General features: G+C 38.3%; 1 protein-coding gene across 1 annotated transcript in view; it reads left to right on the top strand.

The window, feature by feature from the left end:
- Positions 1-14,841, top strand: part of LOC103272741 (transmembrane 9 superfamily member 2-like) — a 118,098-nt gene that overhangs the window by 64,679 nt on the left and 38,578 nt on the right. Inside the window, exons 11-12 of the mRNA XM_021718655.1 lie at positions 514-633; positions 840-897. Of these exons, the coding sequence (XP_021574330.1) occupies positions 514-633; positions 840-897 (178 nt within the window). The remainder of the gene's footprint in view (positions 1-513; positions 634-839; positions 898-14,841) is intronic.

The raw sequence follows: 14,841 nt of genomic DNA, 5'->3' as shown, positions 1-14,841 counted from the left end.
TTTTTTTGAGTTGGAGTCTCACTCTGTTGCCCAGGCAGGAGTGCAGTGGCACATTCATAGCCACCGCAGCCTCGATCTGCTGGGCTCCAGTGATCCTTCCGCCTCAGCTTTCCAAGTAGCCGGAACTACAGACGCGTGCTACCATGCCCGGCTTTTTTTTTTTTTTTTTGTTTTGCTATAGAGACGAGGTCTCGTCAAGTTGCCCAGGCTGATTTTGAACCCCTGGACTCAGGCAATCCTCTTGCCTCCGCCTCCCAAAGTGCTGGGATTATAGGTGTGAGCCACTGAACCTGGCTAAATCAGACTTTTTCGATAAGAAACAAATGTCAAAAACTTAGCTAAGTGAATAACGTTTGTTTGTAACATCCGTCAAACACTCCCATTAGATAATTGCCTTGTGTGCCATTTCATATCATATGTCTTATTAAAGTTGTGCTTAATTTCTTGTAAAGTCCTATGTACTTTAAAGACTATTATTGTCACTAGTTTTCTATTTCTTTCTTGTACCTTTAGTTCTGGCCTGCCTCGGTTTTCTTTCCCCAGCTAATAGAGGAGCTTTAATGACCTGTGCTGTTGTGTTATGGGTACTTCTGGGAACCTCTGCCGGATATGTGTCTGCTAAAATGTATAAGAGTAAGCATTACAACTGTTATTATTCCAGGAAGTTGGTGTGCTAATGTAGAAATTAAAAGGCTGTAAAATAAAAAATTAAAGAAAATTTGCATGTGGAATTTTAGCCAGCCTATCAGAATGTAATTGTGCCTTGGTTACTCTAAAGTATTTGTAAAATGAACTAAATCAAGTTGCTACAGTAACTATTCTGTCTTTTACTTCCTCAGCATTTAATGGTGTTAAGTGGAAGACAAATTTTTTGCTGACAGCACTATTATGTCCCGGGTTAGTATCTCACATTCTTTTTTCCCTATGCAATTATACTCTTCCTTATACCTCATCTTCGAAAAAAATATTGTACACTGTAACAAAGAGTAGGAAGGAGATGAATGACCACTGTGCTTTTTGTATTCCCTTTCTGTTGTATCTGCATTCTTTTCATCTTTTTTGTATATCTTAAGCTCTAGTACAAAGAGATGGCGATGGTGCTGTGGTATTCAATTTTGATCTTTGTTTTTGAAGTAGGTTTTATAAATGCTCGTCTCAGTGATACATCTTGCATTATAGATCATGCTAGAGAGGCAATTTATGCACAACATTTTGTTATTCTCCTTGTCACTGCCTTCCAGGATTATTTCTTCCTGTCTCGCCTAGTTATTGCAGCATCATTAGTGATTGCAGTTCCAAGTTACAGTCATAGTCAAAGTAGGGGTGGGGGTGATGCTGTACAGTGGCTGTGACAGTTGCTCACCAGTCCCCTAATTATATAGATACAGAATCTGTGGACAAACTAGGGAGCAACTTGCTCAAGGGCACACATGAAGTCAGTAATAGGGACTAGGCTCTCTATAACGAAGTGTCCCCTCCCCTGCATTGTATTCATTCCTTTTCCCACAGTGCTTCACTGATAAAGTGCTGAATTGTATAGGGTTTTACCTCCAGATTCCTTGATATGTTTTTGTCTTGGTCAGCTCAGGCTGCCATAGCATAGTACCATAGACAGGGTGTGTTAAACAACTGAAATTTATTTTCTCACAGTTCTGGAGCCTGGGAAGTCCAATGAGGATGCTGGCATATTTGGGTTCTGGCGAGGGCTCTGTTACTGGCTTGTATACAGCCATCTTTCTTCCTGTGTTCTCATGTAGGGGGTGGGGGGAAGAACGAGAGCAAGCGCCCTTTCTCTCGTTATAAGGGCACTAATCTCATCATGGGGGCCTGACCCTCATGACCTTCTCTAAACCTTATTAAGTTTCAGATGCCCCAATTCCAAATATTCTAACTTTTGGGGTTAGGGCTTCAGCATATGGGTTGGAGGGGCACAGTTTATTTTATAACATGTTTTATTCATTCCTAGTGAGGAAAAATTCTTTCTTTGATATGATCTAAAGAACAGTCTTTTGTTTTGTTGTTTTAAAGGAAATAGTAATGGATTACATTTTATTGTTATGTAGTATTTAAATTTCTACTTGTAATAAGATTCTCATGTCCTTGATGGTGGAAGTATATCACAGTAGGAAAAGGTCCGATACTGAAAGTTTTACAGAGTGAATTCAGTTACATAGATATTACATGCTGATTAGTGACAAAATGAGAGTAAATGATGCTCTGTGACTGAGTATAATGACATAAATAATACAATTTAGTGACATATTAAATAGACTGATACTCTTTTATTTATGTGTGGTTTGTTGCTCCCTGAACTTCAGGGAAAAAGATATGATAACTGAAAGAATTGAACATTGCAAGTTTGCACATCAAACATATGTACCTCAGAATTTTTGACTTATTTAAAATTAGCATAATGTACCCCTTCCCCTCACCCTCTTGAACAGAGCCAGCTCTTACATATATATAACTCTTTTCAAGGAATCTAGAATTGGTGATCTTTCCTGAGGTGAATGCTTTTTATTTTTTTGAGTCAGAGTCTCACTCTGTCGCACAGGCTGGAGTGCAGTGGCACGCTCACAGCAACCACAACCTCGACCTGCTGGACTCAGGTGGTCCTTCTAAGTAGCTGGAACCACAGGCAAAAGCCACCACACCCAGCTAATTTCTTGATTTATTGTAGAGATGAGGTCGCGCCAAGTTGCCCAAGCTGGACTTAAACCCATGGACTCAGGCAATCCTCTTGCCTCCGCCTCCCAAAGTTATAGGCGTGAGCCACCACACCTGGCCACTTATGCCTTTTAAAAAAATTTGTAAATTTTTTTTTTTTGAGTAGTAGTGTCACTCTGTCACCCAGGCTGGGGGGCAGTGGCACGCTCCCGGCCATTGCAGCCTCACCTGCTGGGCTCAGGTGATCCTTCCTCCTCAGCCTTCCAAGTCACTGGAACTACAGGTACACGACACCATGCCTGGCTAATTTTTTGATTTATTGTAGAGATGGGGGGGGAGTCTCACCAAGTTGCCCAAGCTGGTCTTGAACCTGTGGGCTCAGGCAATCCTCTCATCTCAGCCTCTCAAAGTTCTGGGATTATAGATGTGAGCCACCATGCCCAGGCTAAAAATTTGTAAATTTGAAAATGACTATGTCTTTTATTTCTGTGATAGTGTTGCAGTTATCACGTAATGCAATAAAAACCACACAGACATGCTATTTTAAAAAAATACATGTTACAGAAATTATATACAATAAAATTCATTCTTTTTGGTGTACAATGCTTTGAGTTTTGACACGTGTAGCCCTTTTCCCCACCCCAATCCCTGGCAGCTTTTATCTATTTTCCACCCCTATAGTTTTGTGTTTCTCAGAATGTCATATAAATAAGTCATACAGGTTGGGCACAGTGGCTCACACCTGTAATCCCAGCACTTTGGGAGGCAGAGGTGAGAGGATTGCCTAAGTCCAGGGTTTTGAGACCAGCCTGGGCAACTTGGCAGGGCCTTGTCTCTCCAATAAATACAAAAATTAGCTGGGCATGGTGGCATGTGCCTTTGGTTCCAGATACTTGGAAGGCTAAGGCAGAAGGATCACCTGAGCCCAGCAGGTAGAGGCTGCGGTGGCTGTGAGCATGCCACTGTACTCCAGCCTGGGTGACAGGGTGAGATTCCTGATCAAAACAACAAAAAAGTCACATAGTAAATCATACAAAACTTTTGTGATCTGGTTTATTTCAATTCTTACTTTTTTGTTGCAGAATAGTATTCCATTGTATGAGATGTGCCATAGTTTATGTATTCACCAGATGAAGAACATTTATTTCTAGTTTTTGTTGGTTATGAATAAACATTGCCATAACTGCCATAAACATTCGAAACACAGGTTTTTGTGTGAACATAATTTTTTTTTGAGTCAGGGTCTCACTCTGTCTACCAGGCTGGTGTCCTGTGGCACGATCATGGCTCACTGCAGCTTTGACCTCATGGGTTCAGGTGATCCTTCTACCTCAATCCCCGAGTAGCTGAGACTACAGATGTGCACCTCAACATCTGGGTATTTTTTTTTTTTTTTTGAGTTGGAGTCTCACTCTGTCGCCCAGACTGGAGTGCAGTGGCCGCTCCCGGCCACCGCAGCCTCGGCCTGCTGGGCTCCGGCGATCCATCCGCCTCAGCCTTCCGAGTAGCCGGAATTACAGGCATGCGCCACCACGCCCAACTGATTTTTTGATTTATTATAGAGATGAGGTCTCGCTGCCCAGGCGGGTCTCGAACCCGCGGGCTCAGGCAATTCACTCACCTCAGCCTCCCAAAGGCGCGGGATTACAGGCTGAGCCACCGAGCCTGGCAACATCTGGTTATTTTTAAGTATTTGTAGAGATGAGGTCTCACTATGTTGCCTAGGCTGGTGTCAAACTCCTGGGTTCAAGCAATCCTCCTGAGTTAGCCTCTTGAAGTGCTGGGATTACAGGCATGGGCCACCATACATGGCTTGAATATAAGTTTTCATTTCTCTTGGGTAAATATTTAGAAATGGAGTTACTGGGTCATGTGAAAAGTATATGTTTAACTTTATAAGAAACTGCCTAATTGTTTTTCAAAGTGGTTATATGATTTTACATTTCTACCAGCAATATATGAGAATTCTAGTTTCTCACATCCTTATCAGCCGTTGGTATTTTTATTTTATTCATTCGAATAGGCATGTAGTGGTATTTTTTTTTTTGAGACAAAGTCTCACTGTCACCTAGGCTGGAGTGTAGTGGCATGCTCAGGGTCACCGCAGACTCGACTTACTGGGCTCAGGTGATCCTCCCGCTTCAGCCTTCCACGTAGCTGGAACCACAGGCATGTGCCATCACGCCCAGCTAATTGATTGATTGATTGATTGTAGAGACAAGGTCTTGCAAAGTTGTCCAGGCTGGTCTTGAACCCCTGGACTCAGGCAATCCTTTTACCTCCGCCTTCCAAAATATTGGGGTTACAAGCATGAGCCACCATGCCCAGGCAAGTGTCTGTCTTTAATGTCTTATCGGTGTCTTTTGCATAATGAAAAGTTTTACTTTGGATTATCCTTTTTATCAATTTTTTTCCTTTATGGATTTTTAAAATATTGTATTTAAGAACTCTTTCCCTAATCCAAGATCACAAGGATTTTCTCTGTGTTTTCTTATTAAAAAATGCATAGTTTTGCATTTTATGTTTAGGTCTATAATCCATTTTTACTTAATTTTGGTGTACAGTTTGAGTTGTTGCTTAAGGTTATTATGTTTTTCTGATGGATGTCCTATGGTTCCAGTACTAATTGTTGAAAGGACTGTTCTTTCCCTCGTTGAATTACTTTGACACCTTTGTCAAAATCAATTTCCCATATTGTGTGGGTTAGTCTCTGGACTCTCTGTTCTGTTCCATTGATCTATGTGTCTATTATTTCACAAATTCCACACTGTCTTGATTACTGTACTTTTATAATAAAATTTGACATCGGGGGTGTGAATCCTCTTTGTTCTTTCTTTAAGATTGCTTTGGTTATTTTCGTTTCTTTTCTTTCCACATAAATTTTAGCATCAACTTGTTAATATGTACACAAAATCCTGTTAGGATTTTGATTATGATTGCATTGACTCTAAGATCAATTTGTGGACCATTGGTAGCTTCATAATATGAAGTGTTCTGATTTATGAATACAATATATTTCTCCATTTGTTTAGCTCCTCTTTGATGTCTTTCATCAGTGTTTTGAAGTTTTCAACATACAGATCCAGCACATATTTTGTTAGATTTATACCTATATATTTTTCCTTTCCTTTTTTGATGCTATAAATGGCATTTAAAAAAGGAATTCCAATTATTCATTGCAGGCATATAAAAATATAATTGATTTCAATATGTCAATTGTATCTTGTTTGCTAAACTCACTCATTAGTTCTAGGGGCTTTTTTTGGTAGAGTTCTTGAGATTTTCTATGTAGACAGCTATGTCAGCTGTGAATAAAGATGGTTGTATTTTTTCCTTTCCAATCTGGATGCCTTTTATTTCTTTTTGTTGCCTTATTGCACTAGCTAGCTTCCAATTTGATGTTGAAAAGTGTTGAGAGTGGATATATTTCCTTGTTCCCAATCTCAGGGTGAAAGCATCTAGTCTTCTATCATTAAGTATGATGTTAGCTGTGGGTTTTCCATATGTAAACTTGGTCAAGTTGAGGATGTTCCCTTCTATTCCTCCTTTGCTGAGAACTTTTTATTGGGAGTGGATTTGGATTTTGTCAGATGCTTTTTCTGCATTTATTGAGATGATCACAAGGTTTTTCCTCTTTTAGTCTGTTAACATGGTGAAATATATTGATTTGATTTCCATTGCTGATCAGCCTTGCATTCCCAGGATTAATTTCAATGCTTGTTATCATTAAGTTTTCAATAAAACTCTGAAATTAATATTACATGAATTGGTACTTGAGAGTATGTAATGTAATGTAAAGACAAGTAAAATGTTTTATCTGAATATCTTGGTTAGAGTTTTTATTCTTTTTATATATTGCTAGATTTGATTTGCTAATACAGTTCCTGATTTATGATAGTTTGACTTCCAATTTTTCGACTTTATGATGGTGTGAAAGCAATATACATTCAATAGAAACTACTCCTTGAATTTTGAATTTTGGTCTTTTCCTGGGCTGCTGATATGCTGTACTGATATCTGTCTTGATGCCAGGCTGTGGTACTTAGTCACATCTCCCAGTCAGCCATGTGATCACAAGGATTAACACCCGATGCTCTAGTGTGCTGTATTGCCAGGATTTTTTTGATATTGTGTTTCATATTTTTGTACCACATCATGTTTACACAATGCCCAGAGTAGTCTAAGCTATGATGTTTGATAGTTTCGGTATATTAGATACCTTTTCAATTTATAATATTTTCAAATTACAATGGGTTTATTGGGATGGAACCCCATTGTAAGTTGAGGAACATTGGTCTTTTGTTGAAGACCCCTGGATTGTCCTCTAAATTTCTCAGTTTTTTCTCTTGTAATTTTTATCTTTTTGTTTTATTTTCTAGATGTTGAATTTTTCTATTTTTTTCTTCATTATTGCTATTAGGGGCTCTCTAGAACTCTTTTTTTCCCCTGAATGTTTCTTTAAAAAAGCATATTGTCAATGTTTCCTGAGTGCAGTATTATCTTATACCTCTCTTAGATTATTAATGATATGTGTGCTTGCTTCAGCAGTGCATATACTAAAATTGGAACAATACAGAGAAGATTAGCATGACCTCTGTGCAAGGATGACACACAAATTCATGAAGCATTCCATGTTTTTGTGTGCCTTGATAACTTTTTAAAAAATCAATATTATTGAGAGACGATTTATATGTAGTAAAATGTACTCATTTGAAGTGTTCATTTCCATGAATTTTGACAAATTTATATTCCTATATAACTATCAATACAGTCAAGATGAAGCATATTTTCATTATACTAAATGTTTCTTTGTACCCCTTTCTGGTTAATTTCTGCCAACTCAGGCAACCACTGATTTGCTATCACGATTGATTCGATTTGTCTCTTCTAGGACTTTATATAAATGGAATAAAGCAGTATATATTATTTGGGGTCTGACTTCTTTCACTTAACATGTTTTTGAGATTCATCCATTTTTTTCTTGTTCAGTGCTCCTTTTTATTGTTCAGAAATATCTTTTTATGGATATGAAAATTTGTACATTTGCCTGTTAATGAACTTTTGGGTTATTTCCAGTTTTGGTTATTGTGAATAAAATGGCTAGGAACTTTTGTATACCAACAAATTGATATGTATATTTTTCTCAATGAATAGTATCATTTTCTTCATGTTGACTTTCCCTTTTAATTTTGTTTTCTATCTTCCATGCTGCAGGCTTTCTTCAAAAGTCTGGCAATGGTTGTCTACACGTATGCATATGATTTAAAGTGTGGAATAAAGTACTAAATAAATACTACGGGCTTGTAGGGAAGCTTATAGACATGGAACTTCACTATACACTGATCTGGGTGCACTGTTTTCTGTAGATCTCCTTATATCAATATCTTTAGGATTTAAGCATTGGGCTAGTCACTTTTCCCAGAGAAAATCTGGAAATCCTAATATCCTGTCTGGAGGGTTAATGTCTGCCTGTCAGTGTATGGGGGAAAGGGGCCAAATATCTTGATATGTACCATTTAGTTTGCATATGGTCACTTAAATCTCTGTGTCTTGGGTATAGTCCCAAGTCCTTAACTATGTCTTGTTGGGAGCCAACATCTATAGCTACATGGCTGAGGCCTGTAAAGGCCATCTGGAAGATCGCCTCTGACATAGGATATCAGTTATACCTATAATATTGGCGTGTGATTAGTGACCAGTGTGTATACATGGCAGTAAAACTTATAAGTAAATCTCAATACACCTGATGGAAAGTGCACAGCAGAATTATTTCTCTCTGTCTTTCTAAGTTTTACTTCTTTCTAGATATTTTTTTAACTTCTATTTCCTGGTAGACTGGGTAGTCCGCTCTTGTTCCCGAAAGCTGTTTCCCCTAGGGCTAAGATTAGAAACTAAATTACCATGATAGTTTTGTCACCCTGCCCCTAGCCAGGCAGAACGTTTTCTTTTGTTTCGTTAATTACCGAAACTCTGTCTGCTTCAGCCCATGGCCGCCATCTTGGCAACCCTGCATTTCCTTGTTCAAGAGTGTGACAGCTACTATTTGGTTTTTAGAGTAGACTTGTTAGGATAAAATATATACGTATACACTCATAGTTGCATAAATTTATGCTTGCTGTTTTGTTTCCTTTTGCTATATTATTCAAATATAATAATTACTATACGATTTATAAAAGAATTAATGATGAGGTATTGGCTTAATGAGATATAGCATAGTATTAAAGTCCAATCATTAGATTATATAAAAATTAAAGTTTAGACATATGAAACATATGAATTATAGTAAAGTTTGGTAGTTTAGGAATAAGTTTTAACTGAGTTATAAGGCATTACATTAAATTATAATAGCTTAATAGTATAACTGACAGTTAAGTCATTTAACTAAACTTATAGATTATAGTATAGTGTTAAGTTGATAATATTAATCGTTAAAAATATTGGGAATCAGTGAACTTGGATTGAACCTAGAGTTAACTCAGGACAGTTTTTTGTATTAATCAGGGTATAGAGCAAAGAGTATAATATGAATGATTCATTGAACATTATGGAAAACACTTTGAACAATTTGTATTGAAATTGTGCACCTGTGACCTTAATGTAAGCACGGCAGGCATCATGGAATTCGAATTGTTTGCTTGGAAATTGCAGATCTCGTGGTGGTCTTGTGATGCATAGTTTGTAAAGCACGAAACTTGTACGCCCCCAGTGAGTGATTATCACATTGCTGGAGGGTATAGAAAATGGTATATAAGTTGGAAAATGTTTGAATAAAATCGGCTCCAGTCCTGATCAGACTGTTCCCAGAAGAACTGCCTCCGAGTGGTTCTTCTCGCCGTCTCCTGATTCTCCGGTGCAGGTCCTAACCCACCCTTGGTCAGTGCTGGTCACCGACAATGTCTGTTGTCAATTAACCCAGAGAATAAACTTCCAGGTATTTTTGATTTAGAGTGAGGGAGATCATAGAGACATGTACGTCTCAAAAAGCTCTCACAAAATTCTCTTTCTTTAGTCACTTCTTGCCTCCTCCCTTTTTTCATAGAATACCTGTTGCTGCCAGTTTCTGAGTCTTTTGTGGATTTTGTAGTGCTAATTGGTTTGTTTCTCAGCTTTCTTCACGGCCTGCATAGTTTCTGACTTCTTTTTTTTCTCTGTTATCTGCTCGCCTGTTTTCCCTGTCTATGTAGATTTAAAAGAGAAACATTTTCTATAGTTTTACTAGGGTTTCAGAAAAGAATACGATTAGAGGTGTGTGTACTCACTTTGCCATTTTAACCTAGAATTTTCTATTTTAATGTTTATTTTCTTTCTACCTGTGATGATAAATTGTTGTGGTAGAACATTTAGAGATGTAGAAAACATAAAGATTAGAATAATAATCCCCTATGATCTCATTGTGAGAGAACTCCTGGTGACCTTCTGCTATATTTCCAGTCTTTTTTCTATGCATGCAAATTATGATTACATGATGTATACTATTTTGTTCCAGCTTTATTCAATTAACAATGTAAGTGTCAATATTTTATATAATCATTAGGAATTTTCTGGTAACATTTTTAACAATCACAAAATATTCTATTGTAGAGATAATAATAGCTCACCCTTATACAGTGCTTACTATGTGCCAGGTATTGTTCTAAATGCTTCACAAGTATTAACTCATTTAATCTTCCCATCAATACTTTGAATTAGATATTACTGTTATTATCCCATTTTACAGATAAGAAAATAAGGCACAAAGTAGTATAGTAACTTGCCCAATGCCACTCAGCTAGTAAGTGATAGAGTCAGACTTCAAACCCCAGCAGTCTGGCCTGAGAGTCTATGCTTTTAATCACTATACCGGACAATGCTTCTACACTTTTGTAATCAGTTATTTTTTTTGTGCATTGTTAGATAGTCTAGGTTGTTTCTATTTTTTTTTTTTTTGAAAGCAGGACTTATTGAGAGGACAGAGAAGCTCCCACAGTGGGAGGGGACCTGAGGGGGTTGCCCCGTTGTTTCTATTTTATGTTAATTATGAATTATGCTTTGACAAATATATTTTTGTGTTACCTTGTATACTTCAGTTTATTTGCTCTTGTCCTTGTTGATTCTTTTATGTTCCTGAACCCCATTTCTTTTCCCTTCCCAACCATTTCTCTTTATGTATTTATCTTTAATTTTCTTTTTAAAAAATTTTGTAGAGATGGGGTATTGCTATGTTGGTCTCAAACTCCTGGACTCAAGTGATCCTCTCGCCCCAGCCTCCCAAAGCTCTGGGATTACAGGCGTGCCACTGTACCCAGTCCTCAACCATCTCTCTTTGTCTTTATGACCCATTCTCCTGAATACTAGCAGTTTGGGTCTCTTTTCTGGAAAACATTCTTGAAACTTGACAGATGACATTCCTTCTTGCCAAATTCATTGTCTCAGTTCTTATTCTCCTTGATCAACCTATAACATTTGACAGACTGTTAACTACATTCACCTTTCTGAGATAGTCTTCTCTCCCACTATTCCTGTCCTTGTATTGTTTTAGTTCTCTTGTTTCCTTCTCTTAACTTCCTTCTTACATCTTTATGGCCACCAGATGTGAACCTTCCTCCCAGTATGTCTTCACCTCTTGACTCTTCTCCTTCCTTCTCCTCCTCTGTCTTCATCCTCTCTTCCTTTTCCTCTTTTTCTTCTTTGTTTGAACATTCTCTCCTTGAATGATGGCCTTCATTTTCATGATCATGTTCAAGCACCATGTCTTCAGAACTGAATTTATTTCCATTACTCAAACAAGTTCTCCCTCAGAAAGTTCTTAATTCTATTAATATTATTACCACCATTTTGGTCACATATGCTGAAAACCTTATTTATCCTTGATTTTTCCCATACCCTTTATTCCTTCCTTTTAGAAAAGTTTATATATCAACAAGGTGTGGTGGCTCACACCTGTAATACCGGCACTTTGGAAGGCAGAGGTGAGAGGATTGCCTGAGTCCAGGGGTTTGAGACCAGCCTGGGTAACTTGGTGAGACCTCGTCTCTACAATAAGAAAAAAAAAAAGAATTAGCTGGACATGGTGGCATGTGCCTGTGGTTACAGCTACTTGGAAGGCTGAGGCAGAAGGATGACCTGAGCCCAGCAGGACAAGGCTGCGGTGGCCGTGAGCATGCCACGGCACGCCAGCCTAGACAAAGAGTGAGACTCCTACTAAAAAAAAAAAGTGAAAAATAAAAAATAAAAAGTTTATATATCATTCACATATTATAAGATACACCCTCTAAAATTATTTATTTATTTGTTTACTTATTTGAGTTGGAGTCTCACTGCATCACCCAGGCTGGAGGGCACATTCATGGCCACTGCAGCCTCGACCTGTTGGACTCAGGCAATTCTTCCACCTCAGCCTTCCAAGTAGCTGGGACTACAGGTGTGAGCCACTATGCCTAGCTAATTTTTTGATTTATTTTAGAGATGAGGTCTTGCCAAGTTGCCCAGGTTGGTCTCAAACCCCTGGGCTCAGACAATCCTCTCAAAGTGCTGGAATTACAGGTGTGAGCCACCGTGTCCAGCAAGATACACTCTTTTAAAGCATATAACTTAGTGGTGTTTAGTATAGTCATTAAGTTGTGAAACCATCACCACTGTCTAATTCCAGAACATTTCATGACTCCCCCCAAAACCCTATTCCTATTAGCATTCACACTCCATTCTCTCTTCCCCCCAGCTACTCATCTAATTTCTGTCCTGATGGACTTGCTTATTCTGGGCATATAATGTAAACGGAATCATAAAACATGTGACTGTTTGTGTCTGACTTCTTTCACTTAGCGTAATACTTTCAAAGTTAATCCATGTTGTAGCATGTATCAGTACTTCATTCCTTTTTACGATCAAATAATATTCCATCTTATGGACATATCACTTTTTGTTAATCCATTCACTAGTTGTTGAACATTTAGGCTATTTTTACTTTTTGGATATTATGAGTAATACTGCCATGAACATTTGTGTACAATGTTTTGAGAGAATATATGCCTTTAATTCTACTGCATATATGTCTTGGAATGGAACTGCTAAGTCATATGGTAACTCTATGTTTACCATTTTGAGAAACTGTCAGCTTGCTTTCAAAAATGGCTGTTCCTGAGCATGGTTATATGCACCTGTAGTTCCAGCTACTTGGGAGACTGAGGTGAAAGAATCCCTTGAGCCCAGGGGTTACTGCAGAGAGCTATGAATGTGCCACTGCACTCCAGCCCGGGCAACAGAGGGAAGTCCTGTCTCTCACAAAAAAAAAAAAAAAAAAAAATGGGGTTGCACCATTTTACATCCCTATCAGCAATGTGTAAGGGTTCCAGTTTCTCCACACCCTCACCAATACTTGTTATCTCTCTTTTTAATATAATCTTTTTTTGAGCCCAGGCCACATGGTCACTACAGCCTCGACCTGCTAGGCTCAAGCAATATTTCCGCCTCAGCCTTCCAAGTAGCTAGAACTACAGGCACGCACCACCACGCCCAACTACTTTCTTGAATTATTGTAGTGATGAGATCTTGCCGAGTTGCCCAGGCTGGTCTCGAACTAGTGGGCTCAGGCAATCCTATCACCTTGGCCTCCCAAAGTTCTGGGATTATAGGCATGAGCCACTGCACCTGACCTCTTTTTTGAAATTATAGCTATCCTAGTGGGTATGAAGTGGTAGCTTGCAGTTTTAATTTGCATTTTCCTGATGACTAATGATACTGAGAATGTTTTCATGTGCTTATTAATTATTTGCATACCTCCTTTGGAAATATGTCTATTAAAATCCCCATTTTAAAAATGACTTAATTTTCTTTCTATTGTTGAATTATAAGATTTTTTTAAAAAAATATTTTATTATAGAGACATGCGGTACAAGTGAGGGTTAACTACATAAGTAGGCTGCATGCAGGTGAAATTTGGGCTTCTAAATGGCCCTCACTCCTCCAAGTGGGCAAAAGATATTAATAGACACTTCTCAAAAGAAGACATATGAGCAGCTAACAGATACATGAAAAATGCTCAGCCTCACTAATCATCAAATAAATGCAAATTAAAACCACACTGAGATACTACCTAACTCAAGTCAGGATGGCCATCATCAATAACTCAAAAACAACAGATGCTGGTGAGGATGTGGGGAAAAGGGAACACTTCTACACTGTTGGTGACAGTGTAAACTAGTACAACTTCTGTGGAAGACAAGGTGGTGATTCCTGAAAGTTCTCATAATTGACCTTCCATGTGACCCAGCAATCCTCCTTCTGGGAATATACCCAGAGGAACTCAAATCACTCTATGAAAAAGATACCTGCACAGGTATGTTTATTTTAGCATTATTCACAATAGCAAAAACTTGGAATCAACTGAAATTAGACTGGTTAAAAAAAATGAGGTACATATACACGATGGAATACTACACAGTCTGAAAGAAGGACAGAATTATGAACTTTGTAGCAACTTGGATGGACTTAGAGTCTATAATACTCACTGATTATCACAGAAACAAAGAACTGAGTATTACATGTTCTCACTCATAAATGGACCCTGAACAATTATCTTAATACTTTAAGAAAAGGATTGGCAGTAGTGGGAAACTGCCATGGGGGCATACTTCATCAGCAAGGGTACCTAATCTCAAACCAGGTGAAGTGGAGACCAAAGTGAGGCCCAAACTTCACCTGTACAACGACTCTTTGTATACCTAACCCTGAATTGTACCCCACATCTTTAACAATTAAAAAAAATTTATCATAGAGATGTGGGGTACAAGTGAGGGTTAAGTACATAAGTAGACTGCATGCAGGTGACGTTTGGGCTTCTAACTGGTCCTCACTCCCCCTGGTAGTGGACTAGATACCCTTTGTGCTGTCATATGCCCCTCTCCCTCCTCCTTCCCTCCCTCTCCTATCAGTGCCCGGTGACTACCAATACATCCCTTGTGCTTATATGACTAATGTTCATGGCCCACTTATGAATGAGAACATGTGATATTCTGTTCTTGGTTTCTGTGATAGTTCACTTAGTATGATGGTCTCCAATTTGCTGCGAAGTTCATGATTTTGTTCTTCTGTATGGCTGCGTAATACTCCATCATGTATATGTACCATATTTTCTTTATCCAGTCTACTTTTTTTTTTTTTGAGTTGGAGTCTCACTCTGTTGCCCAGACTGGAGTG

The sequence above is a fragment of the Carlito syrichta genome, unplaced genomic scaffold (genome assembly GCF_000164805.1).
Source record: "Carlito syrichta isolate Samal-C Ts95f unplaced genomic scaffold, Tarsius_syrichta-2.0.1 Scaffold313184, whole genome shotgun sequence".
In the NCBI taxonomy this organism is placed as follows: domain Eukaryota; kingdom Metazoa; phylum Chordata; class Mammalia; order Primates; family Tarsiidae; genus Carlito; species Carlito syrichta.
This window is presented reverse-complemented; position numbering and strand designations above follow the sequence as displayed.